The sequence below is a fragment of the Prinia subflava genome, chromosome 13, assembly GCF_021018805.1.
Source record: "Prinia subflava isolate CZ2003 ecotype Zambia chromosome 13, Cam_Psub_1.2, whole genome shotgun sequence".
NCBI classification, from domain to species: Eukaryota; Metazoa; Chordata; class Aves; order Passeriformes; family Cisticolidae; genus Prinia; species Prinia subflava.
The window spans coordinates 3381674-3400231 of NC_086259.1; the positions used below are offsets into that span (position 1 = coordinate 3381674).

An 18558-nucleotide genomic window follows, 5' to 3' on the forward strand; every position below is an offset into this window, starting at 1 on the left:
CTGTACCTGTTGGTAGGCCTTGGAGAGTCAGTGCTCCTTCCCATAGTAGGTGCTGTTGTGGATGATCTCTCGGCGCCATGACTCTCAAGATGGTGGGGAAAGAGGGACAGAGTGGCCTGGCATGTAGTGTCACAGCGCGGGGCTGTCCCACGTGCCACCAGAAGTGTCCCTGGTGCCATTGCGAGGATGGATGATGCTGGACCTGCTGGTGATACTGTAACTGCGGACAGTGTTTAAAATGTTCTTTGCACTCCGGGCAGACAGAGGAGGGACAACAAGTGGAGGGGTGTTTCTGCAAAAAGTCCTTATCACATTTTAAAATGAGGTCCACCTGTCATATTGATAGGGTCCGACTGTCAAGTCAAAAGTGACTCCAGATTTTGTTTTGATGCAGAAAACACCTGGGTCTGTTGGTAAATCTTCCATCTAGGTAGAGTCAGGCAGTGGCCAAGACCCAGGCTCTAAACTAGAGGGATGTCCCTTAACATATTTTAAAACAAGGCTCTAAACAATAATACCTATAAAATACTTAAAACACGGCAAACTGTTAGAACACATTTGTGTGAAGTAAAAGATTAAGATCTAGGACAAAAAAAATTAATCAAACCATACAGAATTTTGTTTCTTCTGAAGTTTCTTTCAGCATAGAGATGCTGACTGGAAGAAGATGCTGACTAGCAGTTCATAGGAAGCTGTCAACAAAGTTCATATTTTTTTTCTGGTATCCAAAAAAATACTTGAGAATTAAAAAACAACAGTGGAACCACTCATATAGAAAGTGTAAGGACAAATCAAAAAACTTAATTAAAAACGCACAGCGTATCTAGAGAACAAAAATGAGATCTCAAAATGACAGGTGGCTTGGAGAAAATTGCACAAAAATTGACAAAGCATATAAAAAAGCTGACTATAATTTGATAGACTTCACATTTAAGATAAAAATGAGGTAGGACTCAGGCTTTCATCCAGCAACATGATAAAGTCTCTCTCTCATGTGATCAGCCTTTTGGTCTTTTTGAATCGTCCCTTCTTTCTCAGGATTCTCCAGGTAACCCAGACTTTAATAAAAGAAAACACTAAAATATCTTACATTCAATGAAGGTATAATATAAAACTATTTAGTCTTCTGTCTTATCTATAAAAGACAAAACAGCAGAAATTGCAATAAAAATCATAATAGGTAAAAAATAAGAGGATTTAAAAAACTGTCATAGCCATAAGTAGGTTTAAACAAGCATATTTTAACAAAAATAACTTAGAAATTAAAGTTAAGTTCAGTAAAAACTAACATCACTTAAGTGGAATAAAGTTAAATTAACATTACTAACACTGAATAAAATTCAATGTTAACAAAACTGAAATGGAACATAAAATGGCTTAAAGTGAAGAAGACTTAAATTTGGCTTTGTTTAAATTTAGCAACACTCAGAAATCAACCTTGACAGAAATCAACCTTGGCAAAAATTACTCTTAATAAAATTACTTCAATAGAGTAATAATACATAACATTACTCAGTTCTAGCAATAATAAAACTTATCTTATTAATAAATATTAAAACATAACAAAATTAAAATTTCATACTTATAAAAGTTCCAGTTATTTACACAAAAGGCACTGAGAACAGTCTGTGATGAGAATAACAACATAGCAAATTTACTGGAGGGATTAAAAAAGGCTGTAAAAAGTGTGTTATGATTTCAGAAAATTTGGTTTTGAGAAAAATCCATAGTAACCACAAATTTTATGTAAATATAAATTTACTAAAACTTTAAAACAACAAAAAAATTTGGCAATCTGCCCTGTAAAACTCCAACCTTTTAGAAATGTCAATATAACAGATTTAAACCTGGCTTAATAAAAGTAATGGAATACAAATATTTAATGCTAAAATAGTAAAAAAACAATTATACCTATCTGGGCAGCTATACTGTTTTGATATGAAGCCAAATTTAAATTAAAACTTGGAGTACTAAATAGGTATACTTAATAAGATACAGTCACATATGTCTTTAGGGAAAACAATTCACAATCAAAGATGTTCCATCAGATTTAAAAACACAAGGCAAGCAAGCAGGTAAAATCATGATTAACATGTCTCTGTATACCCATATAATGAAATTATCATGGCCCAAATATTTTTAAACTTCAAAAGACTGCTGTAGATAAAATTCTAGTTTATAGAACTTGGTTAAAAGCTATAAACAAATCATAAACAATAAACAAATCTATGTAATATAAAATCATTGCTTGTGGATGTTTTAGTGTTTTCTGTTAAACAAATCATCTGTGTAATATAAAATCACTGCTTGTGGATGTTTTAGTGTTTACTGTTTATCTTGTAAACAACTTGCTATCTATAACACAGGTTAGAAAAGGTCACTGTAAGGAAATAAGTTTAGACTAGTAAACGTAAGGAGTGCTTGTGCTCTTAAAACTTTCAATGCTCGTGTAAGCACTGACAGATTGTCTGGTAGTGTACAGAGTCGTATCAGCTAAGGAAGGCACGATCCTGAGTCCAAGTTGTGATTTTTATTTCACTTCTATTATGAATGTCAACAAAAAAAATTCCAATCCAAACAGAATTGATATAGCAGCAAATAAGTTTAATTGCATTAATCAAGCAAAAGGATACATTCAAATAAAATGTATTCCATCCTTTATAAAAGTAATTTAGCAGTGAATGGGCCCGGTTCAATAAAGCATAAGCAAAAGGCCGGCCAGGCCGGGGTACATGTGCAGGATTCAAGACCCTGTCACATGTCCAAACCAAAGCCTATCTCATCTATACTTTTATACCATAGCCAACACTCCATCTCCTCCCATTTTTGATTGTCTCCTCCCAGTTTCGATTCTTGAAATCTGCGTCACCTTCTTCATTGCGCATGCTCCAGTTGTTTTCTGAGGGTCTTCCGACTCGTTTTGGTGGTTGTGGGATGAAGGCTACTCCTCTTCCTTGTGTGACCTTTGTTTGACCCTGCAAGTTACACGCGTGCCAAGTTAATGTTATATAACTAAACAATAAGTTCCAATAGATAAGGCAATAAATCCTAAAAATATCTGGATTTGTCTCAATTTTCCTGGACTCATCCCAAAACTCTTTTAGTTTCAAGGACAAGCTTCTACTGCCTAGACAAAAAAGTTCCCCTTTCGGCCTGGCTACATCCTGCTACTTAGTTTCTCATGATATTTTGCCAAAAAAAGGGGGGGCCCTTCGAACACTATACCTTTATTACTGAAGTTAGTTTTACTAATTCTGCTAACATTGATTAAATATAAAGTTACAATTTAACACTAACCTGTTAATATTAAAAATATAAAGTTACAATTTAGCAGGAACCACATCCATTTATCACACTTCTAGAATCAATGATTCCTGGTAAAATAAGAAGATCTCCTGAGTAACAATGCATGGCATTTAAAAGGAAGGGATTCATTTAAACCTGCAGGTGTAAAATGAACCCATGTGTCATTTATTGTGGTTGTGGTAGAAGCCGTTAAGGCCATCTCTGGACTGCTTGGGGTCCCACTGATGTTCCTTGAGCTTAAAATTTAATTATTGTAAACATTTTTCAGTATTGAATTACTATAACAAAAGCCAACAGTTTTACCAGCTGTGTCACGTCCTGTAAAACTGTCAGATCCACCTTAAGACAAGCATCCCAATGTGGTATACAAAGATATTATGCTTGCAAACCGTTGCCAAGTCAAAAATGCAGATTATTCTAAAAAGTAAGCTATTGTTTACTGTGTGTTGTGGCCTATCAATACACTGTTTTAATATCAAGTCTAATTTCAACTTAAACGTGGTAAGGAAAAATAAAAGTCTCCGGGTTGGACCGAAACAAGTCAGGCTTTTGTGTTAAATTTATAAGAACAGAGTTAGGTGAGGCAAAACCACTATCTGAGCTATTTTCAGTGTCTGGTATTTGTGTAGAGAATGCATACAGTGTCCTAGCTTCATTTGAGCTAGAAACAGTTTCTGTCATTTGGTTTGTGAATGCATGCTGCTTCCCGCCAGTGTCAGGTGTTCGAGCTGTGAATGCGAGCTGTTTCTTTTCCTCGCTGCGCACTGTTCATTACCATATGAAAGACCGCCCGGCATTTTTCAGCTGCGTGAAGCTCTAGTGATGTTAGCAAACCCTTGCCTCTCCCTCTGAGACGAAGCGAGGAGGGAAGAAGTTGGGGAGAGTTCATTCCTCCCCCGGTGTCGGCGCCGGGACGGCTCGGCTCAGGGGCAGTGCTGGAAGTGCAGCCCGGTGCTGGGGCAGCTGCGGAAATCCGGCCGGCGGCGGCTCCTCTCCCGGGCCGCTGCCCCGCTGCCGGAACGGCACCAGGAGGCAGCGAGGCCGCGGGCAGAAGCGGCTCGGAGCAGCCCGGGAAGGGCGCCCCGGGGAGCAAACGGAGCCACAGACCGCGGAGCCCGCCGGAGGAATGCGGGCAGGCGGGGCCCCGCAGAGACAGCAGGGACGGGGGTCCGGGGGCGAGGGAGAGGAGGGGGCACAGGCGGCAGGGCCGGGGCTGCTCTGAACTGCCGTGGAGGGCAGCGCGGGGTGGGCAGAGCTGACGTGGGGGTTGCACGGCCGAAAGGATCGCAGCCGAAGCGGCGGCAAGCTGCATCTATCCCGAAGATGCTGTGGGCAACCTCGAAGACACGAGAAAACGGGGCGAGGAGGAGTTTGGAGAAGCGGGCCCCGGTTTAAATGCAATAAGCAGGGCGGAGATGATATTTTGGAGGAAGACGATAGGTCGGGGTTGGGGGTTTTCCCGGACGGGAGATGATTTGGCTGCAGACGGGGCTGGGGCCACCCAGCGGCTGAGCGGAGGAATCTGAGAAGTGCGGCGAAGCGGCCAGTCGCGGAAGGATATGGGGAAATCACCGCAGCCTGAGGTGAGGCGGCTGCTGAGGGAGCCGAAGCGGCCACGGCAGCAGCTGGGGGAGGCAGAAAGTGAGAGGGACTAGCCGAGGCAGACGGAGGGTCGAGCCATCCGTCTCATCCTCAGATCCTCGAGGGCTGAGCAGAGGGATCGGGAAAGGGAAACCCGATGCAGAGGCAGCGACGCAATCAGTTTGAGACACGGGAGTAGCGGACGGAGCCGATGAGGGGACGGGGGTCGCGAACTGGGACCCTGGGAGGGCTGGAGGATGCCTTGGCAGGTCGGGGGGCCGCGGACGCGTGCGGGGAACCCGGGGGATTTGGAAGCCCGTTCTGGGACGCCGGGAGAACCACGGGGTTATTGCAAGGTGTGGAAGGAAACGCAGAGTCATCCTGAGGCGGAGGGTCGCTCTGACACGCAGAGGGGCCGGCAGGGGGAGCCGCGAAGTGGATTTGGGGCCCAGAGCGGGCCCGCAGGTTCGCTCTTGAGCCAGGAGGGCCCGCGGATTCGGTCTTGGGCCCGGAAGGGGCCGCAAGTTCGATCTGTTGAAGGATATCCAGCAATGCCCAGTATACAGGAAATAAGTTAGCATTAGTCTCATCTCTCTTAACAGAGGGGGCGTTACACAGTTTCCAGTTTATCAGGGCCCAGAAATCATAAGTCAACGCAGACTTTGGGTCTATAGATTGAAAGTTTGTATTCACCCAAGTCATCAAGTCTTTTAGTTCATTTTTTTCTGTATCTGTACGAGATTTATCTTGTAAAAGTGTCTCAAGCCGGTCAAAGACGTCCCATTTATTTTTGGACAAATATTGCCGAACCCTAAGTGCTCCAGATATTCCATCTCACCTTACTTGGTTTGAAGCCCATAGCGAGAGGGAGCGGCTCTTTCTTTCAAGAGAGAATCTGATTTGTTTATCTGGGGCTTCCAACACTGATGACTGAGCAGTCCAAGAGGGATTCTAAAGCGAGTCCCTTGCCTCAAGGGGCACCATCTGTCTTGGGGTTTTGCACAAATGGGATGGGACCACTGGGAGACATTCCTTGAGCCTTTATTGAGGCATCAGTCTCATAACAGGTTGAGACAGTTAAAAGATGACAGCTCATGTCCTGCCAGCAGCAGCCAAAGGGTTCTTTGTCACAGGGCATTTTAAAGGTTTTCCAGCCAATAGCATATTGCTAAAGCTTACAGACAATTGTTCTAGCCAGTCACTGAAAGCACACGTACACGTGCTTCAAACAGTGCTTGCTTGTATGCTTTCTATTAACAATACACAATATCCCATTTTTAAGCTTAAAACCTTCTACTATCTTGCTAGGCATATTTTTCTGCAGTCTATCTTAGCCAAGCCTAAAAACTATTGTTTCTTGTCCTTGCTTGCTGTATCATTGTATCCTTTCTAGTTTCAGGTTTTGCAGCTGCAGCTAACTTGAAGTTACCTGTTCTATCTGTTTCTGAGTCCTGCTTTCACTTTTTCATAGCTTTCTGAAAGTCTTCTTACTTTTAGTATTTCTCACACATTTGAACAAATATGATCTGGGAAGTAGTTTTCAAACAGAGTAGGCAGAGGCTTCTTGAACCAACTTAAAGTTTAATGAAAGAGTAAACATGGGCTGTAATCAATAAAGTCACTGCTCATTTGTCATTCAGCTAATATTCCCCATGCAGCCAAAACACAAAAGTAAGTCAGTGAGAGGGATTTTCTACACCTCTTTTGTGAAACAGAATTAAACAGGACTTCAGAACTGGGCCCATTTCAGGTCAGATCTAAGAGTACAGTGCCTGAAGGAGACACAAAGCTTTGCAAGCTCCAATGTACAGTTTGTAGAAATGTGAGTAATATGGAATCCAACTTGCCTCAAGTGAAAACTTGAGGGGGTTATAAAATTTAAACAGCAAAGGTAGCCTTCTAATATCCCGAACCAAAGCAAATATATTACATGTGAGAATATTTTCAAGTGGCCTGTTCAGAGGCTGCTAAGGAGGAGTAATCTGTAGTCAAGGTTTCCCTATACAGAGATCACACACACACAATTCCATAGTACAGAGAAGAACAGGGCATTTTGGAACAGGGCACAGCTCAGCTGGGAGCCACAGATCATGTCAGATATGCATACAGTATTTATTTCTTCACTATAATTTCAGACACTCTGCTCAGTTTGACTGCTGGAAATGGTAAACTGAGAGTAGTGCCAATAATGAGTGCCTTGATTAGAAAGAAGCTTCAAACAGGTAGTTGCATTCATGCTGTTGATTTTAGCAAAACTACGCTAATTCTGTTTAAATGTGGAAAACTGCATGAGAGTCAACCAATAAATGTGTCAGCTAGAGAGGGCCACCTTCCACTGGGAGTTAGAAAAGCAAGGCTTTTCTCAGGATACGGAGCTCACAGGTGTCTAGGAAATACAGCAGGGAACTGATGGAAGGCAGGTCCTGCTGACTACATCAAATAGGGGTCAGGTAGCCTCAAGGCACTAACAGTTCCCAAACAGAACTACTATTTCATGTCACTTAAGGTTGTGGCTATGCCCATTAATGCACTGGAACAGATTTTCTACATTATCCCAAGTGTCACCTGAAGAGCAATCGTGACACTACAAAGAAACCAGAAAAATCTCCTTTTATTAGCTACTATGCTCCCTCACCAAGAGAACACTAAACTAGTTGCATTAATAAAATGTATGGCCCCTAGTAAGAACATCCTGTAATATGTTGCATGCAAGCTAGTTTTAGCTCATTTTGCAAGTAGGATTAATTTTTAGACATTTCAGACTTTCCTGTTAATATCAGATAATAATGCAGTTTGGTAGACTAATCGGGTTACAGGGAATGTCAGCATGATTTGATTTTAAATGAGGTGAAGCACGTTACTGGAACTATCACCCTCTTGTTTTGTGAAAGGATGACCTGTGAGAGTGACAGGGTTCACCACATCTCAACAGCTGCAGATCTCTACTTCAAGAGCCTTTAAAAAATATGCTTTGTTTATTCTGCTTTATCTCTGACTGACATTTTCTGGCAGCAAGTTATAACATGATTTTTTAAAAGACATGGACTTTGTCTACAATGGATTGTGTAAACAAACACTGTCTAAGAAGATGGTATACAAACTTACCTTTTACACATACACCGCTGACTTACCACCTGCTACAACCAAATATCTGATTTGTGTGTTCAGTTAAAAACCCCACTGTTCTACCTAGTCCTTCCCATTAATTTGACTCATGAGCATGTGAAGGAGTATCTCCGAGACAGTAGAGTAGGCGACAAAGTACCTCTATAAGCAAAGTAGCAGGGGTAGCACGTGGTTTATTGTGAGGGCCTTGCTTGTAGCTGCTGGGCACAGCTAAAGCAGGCCAGGAGAGCAGGAACCGAGGAACAGAGAGCGAGGTCCCGAATACCGTACATTAAATATCTTTCCAAGTTGAATAGTATGAGTTGGACCAACCAATCTAATACAAGATAACATTTACATACAGCCAATAGAAATGTCCCATTACCCAAGGCAAGCAGAAGGGGATTGTTTAATCAAGGGAGCTGGCCCTCAGCTTAGCAGGAGCATATTGTTAAATCAAGGGGGCTGGCCCTCAGCTTAGCACATCGTTGTTCACAAGCTAATGGCTCTGTACTCTACACCCTAAATCTCAAAGCATGCTTTCATTTCTATCTCACTTGTTGAACTCATACTCCCAGAATCTAAACCACCATATTTGCAAGGTCTTTCTACTTCATCCTTCCCAACAAGCATGAGCTTCCCTTTTGCATCCCCCTCGTTCCCCACATCTCGTTGCTCACAGCAGGGCTTGAGCCCATTTTATTTCTGGTTAATGTGATTAGGTGAGAACCTGGGACTGTGATGTCAGTGCATTAGCAGAAGGAAGTAATGCTTCCTGCAGGAAAGATGGCAGTTTTGATCTTCTAGAAGCAAGCCATGATCTGACTGGAAGATGAAAACAGAGCAAGCCAAACTGCAGCAGTAACACCAACTCATTCTGCAAGAGCATAGTTCAGAGGAGGATTATGGCTCGTGGACTGCAGGTAAGGAGGCATAACGTCCTTGTGTTGGTTATTTGCCTGAAGGGAGCTTTGGCTGGGGGAAAAGGTGAGCTTCAGCAAAAATAGCAGAACATTAGAAATACTGACTAATGAAAGGCTTTGGTTCTTGTATTTACTGGGCAGAAAAGATGGCTTTCAGAGCACAAGCATCTTGATAGACTCTTTCCTACAGATGCATGACATTATTTGACTTCAATATACCTATATTCAGGTTCTTTCATTCTGTGCTGATGAAACAATAGTTAGGAATTTGTCTACTGTACAAAATTGCTGTAGTTCATTTTGTTATTTTTTCCACTTTAATACTTAATGCTGTACATACATTATACTTTATGCTATTACTGCAGAATCCACAGCTCTGTGCTTTTAGCAAGATGGTTTACTGAGTTCTGTAGAATGTAACTGGTATGTAGATAACCTGTATTTCACTAGAGAAGCTTTGAGCCAGCTCTGAATTTTTCTTTCAGTTAAATCTGTATTTTTAACAAAAGCAGGGCAGTTTCAGGTGTGACAAAATCGCACAAATCTGAGGGAGTTTTCTTTATTTCTAAACCTCATATATTAATCTTATTCACAATACTTTCTTTCTATTATTCCATGCCTGGTTTTGCACCACCACTTTGTAAATGAACAAAGCATCCATCAAGGTCTTGAAGGGAGGTAGAATCCAAAGACACAGATCTGTTTGGGGCCAGAAGAGAAACCCAAATGGAGATTCTGGAGCCTCTAGACCTGCAGACACCTCTGGGTGCAACAGCCTGAAACCAGCATGTTGAACAAAGAACTGTAATCCTAAATCCTGGAGGCAGAAGGGTTAAGGTCCAGGTCTGTGGGACGTGGCCATGGCCAGTTCCCAGCCACGCTGAGGAGCACTCTGGTCCAGGGGCAAACAGCACATCTGCTTCCCACCTACGGGCACCCTCTGCAGCTTCCCCTCTTCCCAGTGCCATCCCAAAGCTTCTCCTTTGGGGTGCCCCATCTCCCCTGTCCTCTGAGACAGCTAATGGCCAGAATGTCAAAAGTTCAGCTGTGAATTCATGCTTGGGAGGCAAAGTGTTCTCTTTTACACGGTGGAAAACAATGGTCAAGGTAGAGCAGCATCCTAGAGTCACATCCTGACTGTAATCCCAATCCCTTGCCTTACATTTTAATTTTCACTTGCCTACCACATAAGCAAGCTACTGAGCTCTGCAGAAGGGCAGATGGAACAAGAGGGGAGGTTGTTATTGTTTTGTGTGGCTTATTTAATGAATTGATGATGGCCAAGAATTTGTTTCATAATGACTGGGGCAAAGTACTTGTTATCCATTCACAACTCCGTTCACAGCTCAGCCACCAGCTCCTGAGTTATCAGATTGTGAACTGTTCTTGCAGAAAGATCAAAAACTCTCAGAAATACTTGTATTTTGACACATTATTGGGAGGGAGGAATTTTTTCTTCACACTACCAGAGACTGGAAGCTTTTTCTTGGATGGTTTTGTTGCTAGTTTTAGACCTGCTTCCCTTTTCCTTGCTGCTAAGAGGTGAGGAAAGCGGCTACAAGAATCTGTTTTGCATTCCTAAACATTATGAAGAAGATGTAGAAAGAGTCTTCGTTCCTCATGGACTCATCCTGGACAGGTATGAGGGAAAACAGGAAAGAACAGGGACAGTGATGCCAATTTTTGTCCCTCCAAAGGAAAAGACTTGAGGTCCTGGCCTGTGCAGTCCATGAGAAACATGGAAACCCTGCAGCCCTAACACTCCTGTCCTAAAGGCTGGTGCAAGAGGGGTTTATGGAGAGGATTCCTTTACCACCCAGTTAAAATTCCGTGTTCCCTCAAAGATCTTTAAGCCCACCTATCCTGCAATATTTAGGTTTGTGGATTAAATCAGCTTGTGCTGTGCCAATACATAACTAACTTTTCTATGACTTGCTGTGGTCACAATTTGCTAGTTATAAAAACCTAACAGCAAGATCACTATTTTACTTGAATATTTCTTAATATACGGAATATATGGATAAACAATGATGATATACAGAACACTTTCCTGAATTTCCTTTTTCTTTTTTTTTTTTTTTCTTCCCCCTCCCAGGACAGAACACTTGGCTAGAGATACCATGCAAGACGTGCGAAGTCAACACATTGTTGCACTCTCTATCCATAAAGGGGGCTGTAAATTCTTTGCTGATTTGCTGGATGATATAAAAGCACTCAATCAAAATGGTGGTAAATCTCTGCCTGTTACCATGGATTTTGTCAGAACAAAAAGATACTGTGTAAGCAACTGTCTTTTCTCTGGAAAACTGACTCTCTCTGTAGACTGGCATTCTAAATAGTGGTACTTTGCATGAGAACCCCACAAAAATTGAGTTTATGCATACATTCTGCTGAAATTATGTACTAAAAAAGATCTGATTTACTGAGCTGCCCCAAAGGGTGGATATTATACATTCACTGGAATAAACATATACCAGAACACTCAACATGACAAAGCCAGGGGCAGAGCTCAAATTCCCTCTTCTTGGTAAAAGCAAGAGCAGCATACCTTTCCAACAAATGCAGGATATCACTCTTGGGCATATTTATGTGACTTCCATCTCTTCTTTCTCCTTCTAGAATGATTCACCTGCAGAAAAAATCAGTTTTATTGCAGAGGAACCGTCCACACTAATAATGGGAAGGTATGAATTAGCATCTGTCACTTTTAAAGGGAAACAACTGTTGGTGTGTATTTTCCAGGAAATCCATCTTCATTAAGATTTTGATACTGCATGCTTCCAGCCACTTAACACTGATTTAAAATGCTTGGCTCTTAAACAGTGGATAATTCCCACTGATCTCAGTGGAAACTTGACATGATCAGTAGTGAGTGCTCCCAAAGATCCTGTTCTCCATTTTATCCCAGAACCCCCAGAACAGAACCGTTCTGAACTGACTCATGCAGGGTGGCTCTAGAATACTAGTGTGTACATGGAGCAATATATAGACCTGATATGGGTGCCTTTACCACCCTATTTTCAGCTTCATAAATACTTACAGAAAGACTTAAGAAATCACCAAAGTCAGTAGTTCAAATGACAATCTCCTTTGAAAATCAATGCAACTTCCTTGTCACCGAGGGGTTTAGGGTGCTTTTCTTGGCTGTGTAATTTCCTGGAAATTGCCATTCAAGTCTTATCTTTTCTTTCCCTTCTTTCCCTATGTAATCTCTTCAAGAATATGTTAGTAGTGGAGGCACATAATGACTGAAGGAAGGGTGGAATGACATGAGTCTTTTTCTACCTTCTTTTCAAATTACTATGTATTACATATAAAATAATAATTAATTGTGTTACTGTCCTGCTAGGTTGGTATGCTCTAATTTAATCCACTGATAATCTGGTTTTCCTTTCAAACTTGAAGGCTATTTTATTTTTTTATCTCTTTCGGGACATTATTGAGACTGGTGAAAGAATGAAAGCACTGCTGTCAAAAATAAAAGACAAGAAACCAAGGATGGTAAAAGCTGTGAGGTACACGGATACAGCCACTAACTAACATGTGCAGATCATTTGGGTGAAAAGTAGGTGTATGCTGACAGGTACTTGGCTTGAAGTTTGGGAGGGAGGAAGCCAATGCAGGAAGTAATCCTCATCCAGCTGCTGAAAAATTCAGTGTTTCTTAAACTGGGAAATTTAACCGTGCACTACCATCTTCACTGCTCAAATTAATAAGAGTTTATGGCTCTTTCTGTGTAGTCCCTAAAGTCGGATGGATTCCTCGTTTTTACTTTATATTTGAAGGAAATTCATCTCTTTCCATAGGTTTTCTAACACCACCTCAGCTGCCTCAATACTAGAATGACAACACTCAGAATATTTCTTAATATCCTCAACGGCAGAAGTTTCCAGAATCTCAGAGTGTGTCAGCACTTGGAAGATGACCTCAAGTAGCATTCTAGATCTGCTTTTGGTAGATATCTAAAAGGAAATCTTGTGGAATATCCCTGTGTGTGTCATGTAACCACAATGCTTAGTGCTTAAACAGTTGCTTTATGCACCAGTTATTCAGACAGTCCTTCTAGTGACTGTCCAGGAGGTTCTCAGTTTCTTCTGAAGTGCACAGGCAAACCAAGAATGGATCTGATTCTGCAGAAGAAATTGTCCTTTTCTCCCTCCCTCCCCACTGAAATCATTACCAGCCACTTGCACATGCTTCCCCCTCTGTGCTCTTCAGCGTCCTGAGGCATTGCTGCCTGGAAGGGCAATGACCTGAGACACAGGATTGAAGGGAACTGAATACAAAGTAGAGCCACTTGGCCATAAAGAATGAACCTAGATCAGAGCCTTTGCTTCTCCCTCCACTACAAGGCTGAGCACTACTCCTTTCTGTGCAATAATCTCACTGTTTTAATTTAAGTGCTTGATTTTGGAAGCTTATGGGGAGATGTGGCAGAAGGGAAGTCCACGGCTTCAAGCAAGATGTATTTTAGAAACCAACCTTCTCTGCTCTGCCTTACAGCCTGCTCGTTAAAAGGACATGTCAGAGTCCAGGTTACAGACCAGACTGTAAGTATTGTGTTTTTCTAGTATTTTTTTTTTCCAAAACACAGTCTTACAATTTCACTTCAGGCAGCACATCTGACAACTGGCACGTAGTTTCATGGAGGCCAAGAGAAATGGGGAGAAACTACATAAAACTTGTGAACTAATGACCAGCTGTGCCATCCTGAGACCTCATGACCACCTTCTTTTCTTCCCCTGGTTGGCCTGAGTGCAGCTTTAGCTATTTGATACACAAATTTAACTGTGTAGATAGTTGAAACAGAATCAAACCTTAACTGTTTTGCTTTGCTTTGACCCTAGAGGGCATTTGTTTTGACTGCATTATTAAAACTTGCCTGGTTTCCAAACTGAAAAGTCCTACTGAATCAGACTTCATCTACTCTGACTCAAGTAAAATCTCATTCCTTGTCTCCTCTGCAAGGACTAACTCATAACTAGGTTTTAAACAATTAATTTGTTAATAAAAATCATCCTCTTAACACCTTAATGATATTACTGACTGATGGGAATGGTTTAGATTCTAACCTCTGTCATCAATTGACAGCTCAGATTCTTAAGGAAGCACCCTGAAAGAGGTGATGCCTATTAGCTGTTATTATACTCTTAGCTCAAGTGTGTGCTGGATACGAATCACGCACTTAAAAGGTACTTACACCACCAAAGTATAGAAAGAATTGTATTTTCTTACAGATACATGCTTTGAAATTCCAGATAAAACTGTGGTTGGATATGCTCTTGGCTATAATGAATACTTCAGAGATCTGAGTGTAAGTACATGCACATTCCTCCACTGCCAGGTATCAGGTACCTACCCACCACAGGTACCCAGCAAGAATATTTGTTTCTACTCAGAGCTTCTCAACAATTTAAACCCCTTCAATTCCAGCTAGAAACTTGCACTAAAAGAGCACAACCACTTTTAAGGTGCCAAGTTGGTAATGCAATGTAGGTGCATAAGAAATGTTTGTGCTTCACCTTTCTGTAATTCCACTCCACAAGTGTCATGGCTCAGCCATGCTGCAGGGCATTGTGAACCCCCAGGATGGTGAGCAGCATACAATGTGCTGCCCCATCTGAAAATAAAATAACTTGTAATTTGACTTTATTTGGATATTTGTCTGTCTTAGTTCAATCCTGTGTTGCTCTTCTGTCACCAAGTCTTTGAAGCGCTGGGCAGGGATTCTGTGGGAAGGTTTTCCACACGCTTAGGGATAACGTGTCTGTAAGACCTCTCTTCCCTTATTCCATTACAGCCTCCTTAGGCTGCACAGAGTAGGAGACTTGGAACCACCATCAAGTAATAGGGTTGATCTTTTTGTCCTTCCTTTGTTTTCAAAAGCACTTTCTTAATTCTGGTTAACTTGGAAAGCTTTTCCACTTCTAGGTCCTTTTACTAAGACAAACCAGTTCTGCTGAAGACACAATCTGTGCTATTGCTCAGCAGTATGAAGGAGTATGCAGTAATTTAACAAACCTAAGTTCTTTAGACTATATAAACCTATATATTACAGATAAACTTGGAAAGAATATTAAAATCTCGAGTTTACTGCAAGTAGGAAACTTGCAACAGTTATGGTTCTATTGTGTTTTTATTACAATGCTGGGAATACAACTGCAAATCAGTCCTACATTTCATTTGAAGATAGAGGTTAACAAATGTTGTACTTTTTTTTTTTTTTTGGCCACATCTGTGTTCTGAAAGAGAATGCCAAAGAGAAATACAGCCCGTGATAATGTCAGTCTTCTGGAGCACTAATTCCTGGCTGCTGATGAGGTGGTAAACCATGACACCAGGAAATGACTTCTGCTTGTGTGTCCCTGAGAAGAAGGAGAGGTAAATGTCAGTGCGCAGGGCCTGCAGCTCGCTGATTCCACGTGTGCTCTGCGCTGAACACCAAGTGTTGAGAGCCTGGGGTTTTGCCGCTGTGAAGGAGCAGCTCGGAGCTGGGTGCGAGGCTCCGGCCATCCCGAGCGCTGCCGCCGTGCCCGTCACGTTCCGGGCCCCGGGGCGGATTCGTCCCGCTCCGCCCGGGGCCCGAGGGGGCACCAAGGCTGCAACAGAGGGGACCGAGCGGGGAGCGAGGCGGGATCGAGGGGGAAGAGGGGCGAGACCGAGGGGAGACCGAGCGGGGACAGAGGGGAAACCGAGGCGGGACCTAGGGGGGAACGAGGGGAGACCGAGGCGAGATCGAGGGGGGGCCGAGGCCCGCCCAGCGCCACCGCCCCCGGCCCGGCCCGGCCCTCACAATCGAGGGTTCCGCGGTTGCCCGGTAACCGCGAACGCGGCCACGGCGTCGGTGGCGGTGCTGCGTTCTCGGTTGCTCGGTGCGGCCTCAGTTGCCTGAGATCGCGCTCCGGATTGGATGTTGCAGCCTGGGCGCCTGCAGGCGGCAACACTGAGCGATTCGCGAAGTTCACCAAGTGAATTGTTCGCGGAGCACTGGTCCCTGCGAGGCAGTCCTGCACTCGCAGGGTACTGGTCTCCGTGAGCGAAACCTGAACTCGCAGGGTACTGGTCTCTGTTGAGTTCTGAACTCGCAGGGTACTGGTCTCTGTTGAGTTCTGAACTCGCAGGGCACTGGTCTCTGTGAGTGCGTCTTGCACTCACAGGGCACTGGTCTCTGTGAGTCCTGCACTCGCAGGGTACTGGTCTCTGTGAGTGCGTCCTACACTCGCAGGGCACTGGTCTCTGTGAGTCCTGCACTCACAGGGCACTGGTCTCTGTGAGTGCGTCTTGCACTCACAGGGCATTGGTCTCTGTGAGTGCGTCCTGCACTCACAGGGCACTGGTCTCTGTGAGTCCTACACTCGCAGGGCACTGGTCTCTGTGAGTGCGTCCTGCACTCACAGGGCACTGGTCTCTGTGAGTCCTACACTCGCAGGGCACTGGTCTCTGTGAGTGCATCTTGCACTCACAGGGCACTGGTCTCTGTGAGTCCTGCACTCGCAGGGCACTGGTCTCTGTGAGTGCGTCCTGCACTCACAGGGCACTGGTCTCTGTGAGTCCTACACTCGCAGGGCACTGGTCTCTGTGAGTGCGTCCTGCACTCACAGGGCACTGGTCTCTGTGAGTCCTACACTCGCAGGGCACTGGTCTCTGTGAGTGCGTCTTGCACTCACAGGGCACTGGTCTCTGTGAGTGCGTCTTGCACTCACAGGGCACTGGTCTCTGTGAGTCCTGCACTCGCAGGGTACTGGTCTCTGTGAGTGCGTCTTGCACTCACAGGGCACTGGTCTCTGTGAGTGCGTCCTGCACTCACAGGGCACTGGTCTCTGTGAGTCCTACACTCGCAGGGCACTGGTCTCTGTGAGTGCGTCCTGCACTCACAGGGCACTGGTCTCTGTGAGTCCTACACTCGCAGGGCACTGGTCTCTGTGAGTCCTGAACTCGTGGAGAATTTTTCTCTGCGAGGGAATCCTGAATTGCCTTTGAAGGTAAAGATTGACTTAACTTGTACTTCTTGGTTTTGTCACATGTGTGCTCTGAAAAAGCATGCCAAAGGGAAATACAGGATGTGATAATGCCAGTCTTCTGGTGCAGCAGTTCAGTGAGTGGCATGTACAGCTGAGTGGATGAACAATATATGCTGTAATGATTGTGCTTTTTTTTTTTTTTTTTTTTTTTTTTTTTTTTTTTTTTTTTTTTTTTTTTACTGAAGAAATGCAACATTTGCAAAATATACTAGTCTATACATTTTTTTCCTATAGTGATTACTTAAACTGCTTAAAGGTGAATGAGTTCTGTTCAAGCTTGAGTGCATTTTTATGGTCTGGTTATTAAAATTATTAGGGAGATGCCTCTGAATTAAGGTGTACACAAGACCATATGCCAAAGTCAATAGTCTGAATTTTATATAACAGTAAATGTGAGGAAGAGAGAAAGAGAGTAATAAATAGATAAAGGGGGAGGGGTGTGGGGGAGGGAGAGAGAAAGAGAATGACAGAGACAGATTAAGTAGAAAATATCACCATTCCATAGAGCCAATGGTATACCATTAAATCATCTTCTGGTCTCCTCTGGGGTGAGGTCTCACAAAACATAAGACTCCAGTGGATTAATACAGATTTGGGCAAGGTGGGACTGCCCAGGTACCTCCCTGGGGCAGGGCAAGTTTGACTCTGTCTTTTGCTGCTTTCAAACAATATAAAATCTTTAGCACCAGTGTATCCTTGGAGTCTGCCATGAGTTGGGTTCTGGATTTTCAGCTCTGTTGTTACTTTGCATCCCGTGCAGTATCTGGTGCAAGGCTCAGGAATGGCTCTGGGGGCACTTTGGAGCTCTTTGATGGGTTATGACAGCCCCTCAGCTGCCCCTCATGGGAATGTCCCCTGGATGTGGCCCTCTGGGGGTGGGGGGTTGTAGAGCTGAGCCAGTTTGTGGGAGGGAGGATGGGTGTCCACTGCCTCTTACCAGAGGTTACGCCACACCCCCAAAATTTCCTCCTTCCCCCTCTGTTGATGGGAGGTTTGTGTGCAAACCTGGCCTCAGCAGATGAGTCTGTGGCTATGACTTCCCCTCCCTGAACCCAGCCAGAGCTGATTTTCGGGACAGCTGCTGGGTTTGGCTTTGGTGTGGATACATTTTTCTCCATCAGCCTTGTTGACTTCTCCCCAGCCCTGAGATAAAAGGACAATAGTGTCACCTTTATCTTGTCTCAAGTTCTCTTAGGTGGCTTCACTCACAATCCAAAGTTTCGGTCAGGAGCCATTTTCAGGGAAGGGTGGGCTTCAGTGATCACAGCTTCTTTAGTATACATTTTGTCACAATGGGCAAAAAGTCCTTTCTAACAATATTTCAGCCATTAGCCATAACATTCCAGTCTCTCACAAGTCCTGTGAGGAGCATCTGAGAGAGCAAGGGTTGTTTAGCCTAAAAAAGAGGAGGTCTGCTCTAGCTATTTTTAAGTAAGATTTAAGCGACAGCTTTGTCTGTTCTAACTATTATTGATGTTCAGATTTTTAGCTCCAGGTTTCAGTATGATCCATCTTTGAATTGCACAACATAGCTATATAGTTCAATAAAGTCCAACTGGACGCCTAACAATACTAGCTTTTTACCAAATAAGCACTTAGCTATTTTCAAATAATGTAACATT

General features: G+C 43.5%; 1 protein-coding gene and 1 long non-coding RNA gene across 5 annotated transcripts in view; both read left to right on the forward strand.

Annotated features, from left to right (window-relative positions):
* The first annotated feature begins 4822 nt into the window (after positions 1-4822).
* Positions 4823-11146, forward strand: LOC134557745 (uncharacterized). Its single transcript, XR_010082170.1, has 3 exons — positions 4823-4889; positions 8715-8915; positions 11011-11146. It is a non-coding gene; the product is annotated as an uncharacterized LOC134557745 (long non-coding RNA).
* Positions 11147-11699: 553 nt separating this feature from the next.
* LOC134557743 (hydrocephalus-inducing protein-like) overlaps positions 11700-18558 on the forward strand; it is an 82025-nt gene continuing 75166 nt past the window's right edge. For 3 of the 4 annotated variants that reach the window (XM_063410964.1, XM_063410965.1, XM_063410966.1), the window contains exon 1: positions 15166-15296. In XM_063410964.1, coding sequence (XP_063267034.1) covers positions 15247-15296 — 50 coding nt within the window. In that variant the 5' untranslated portion in view covers positions 15166-15246. Of the gene's footprint in view, positions 13466-14152; positions 14230-15164; positions 15297-18558 lie in introns of those variants that run through there. The other variant, XM_063410963.1, reaches the window with a different exon arrangement.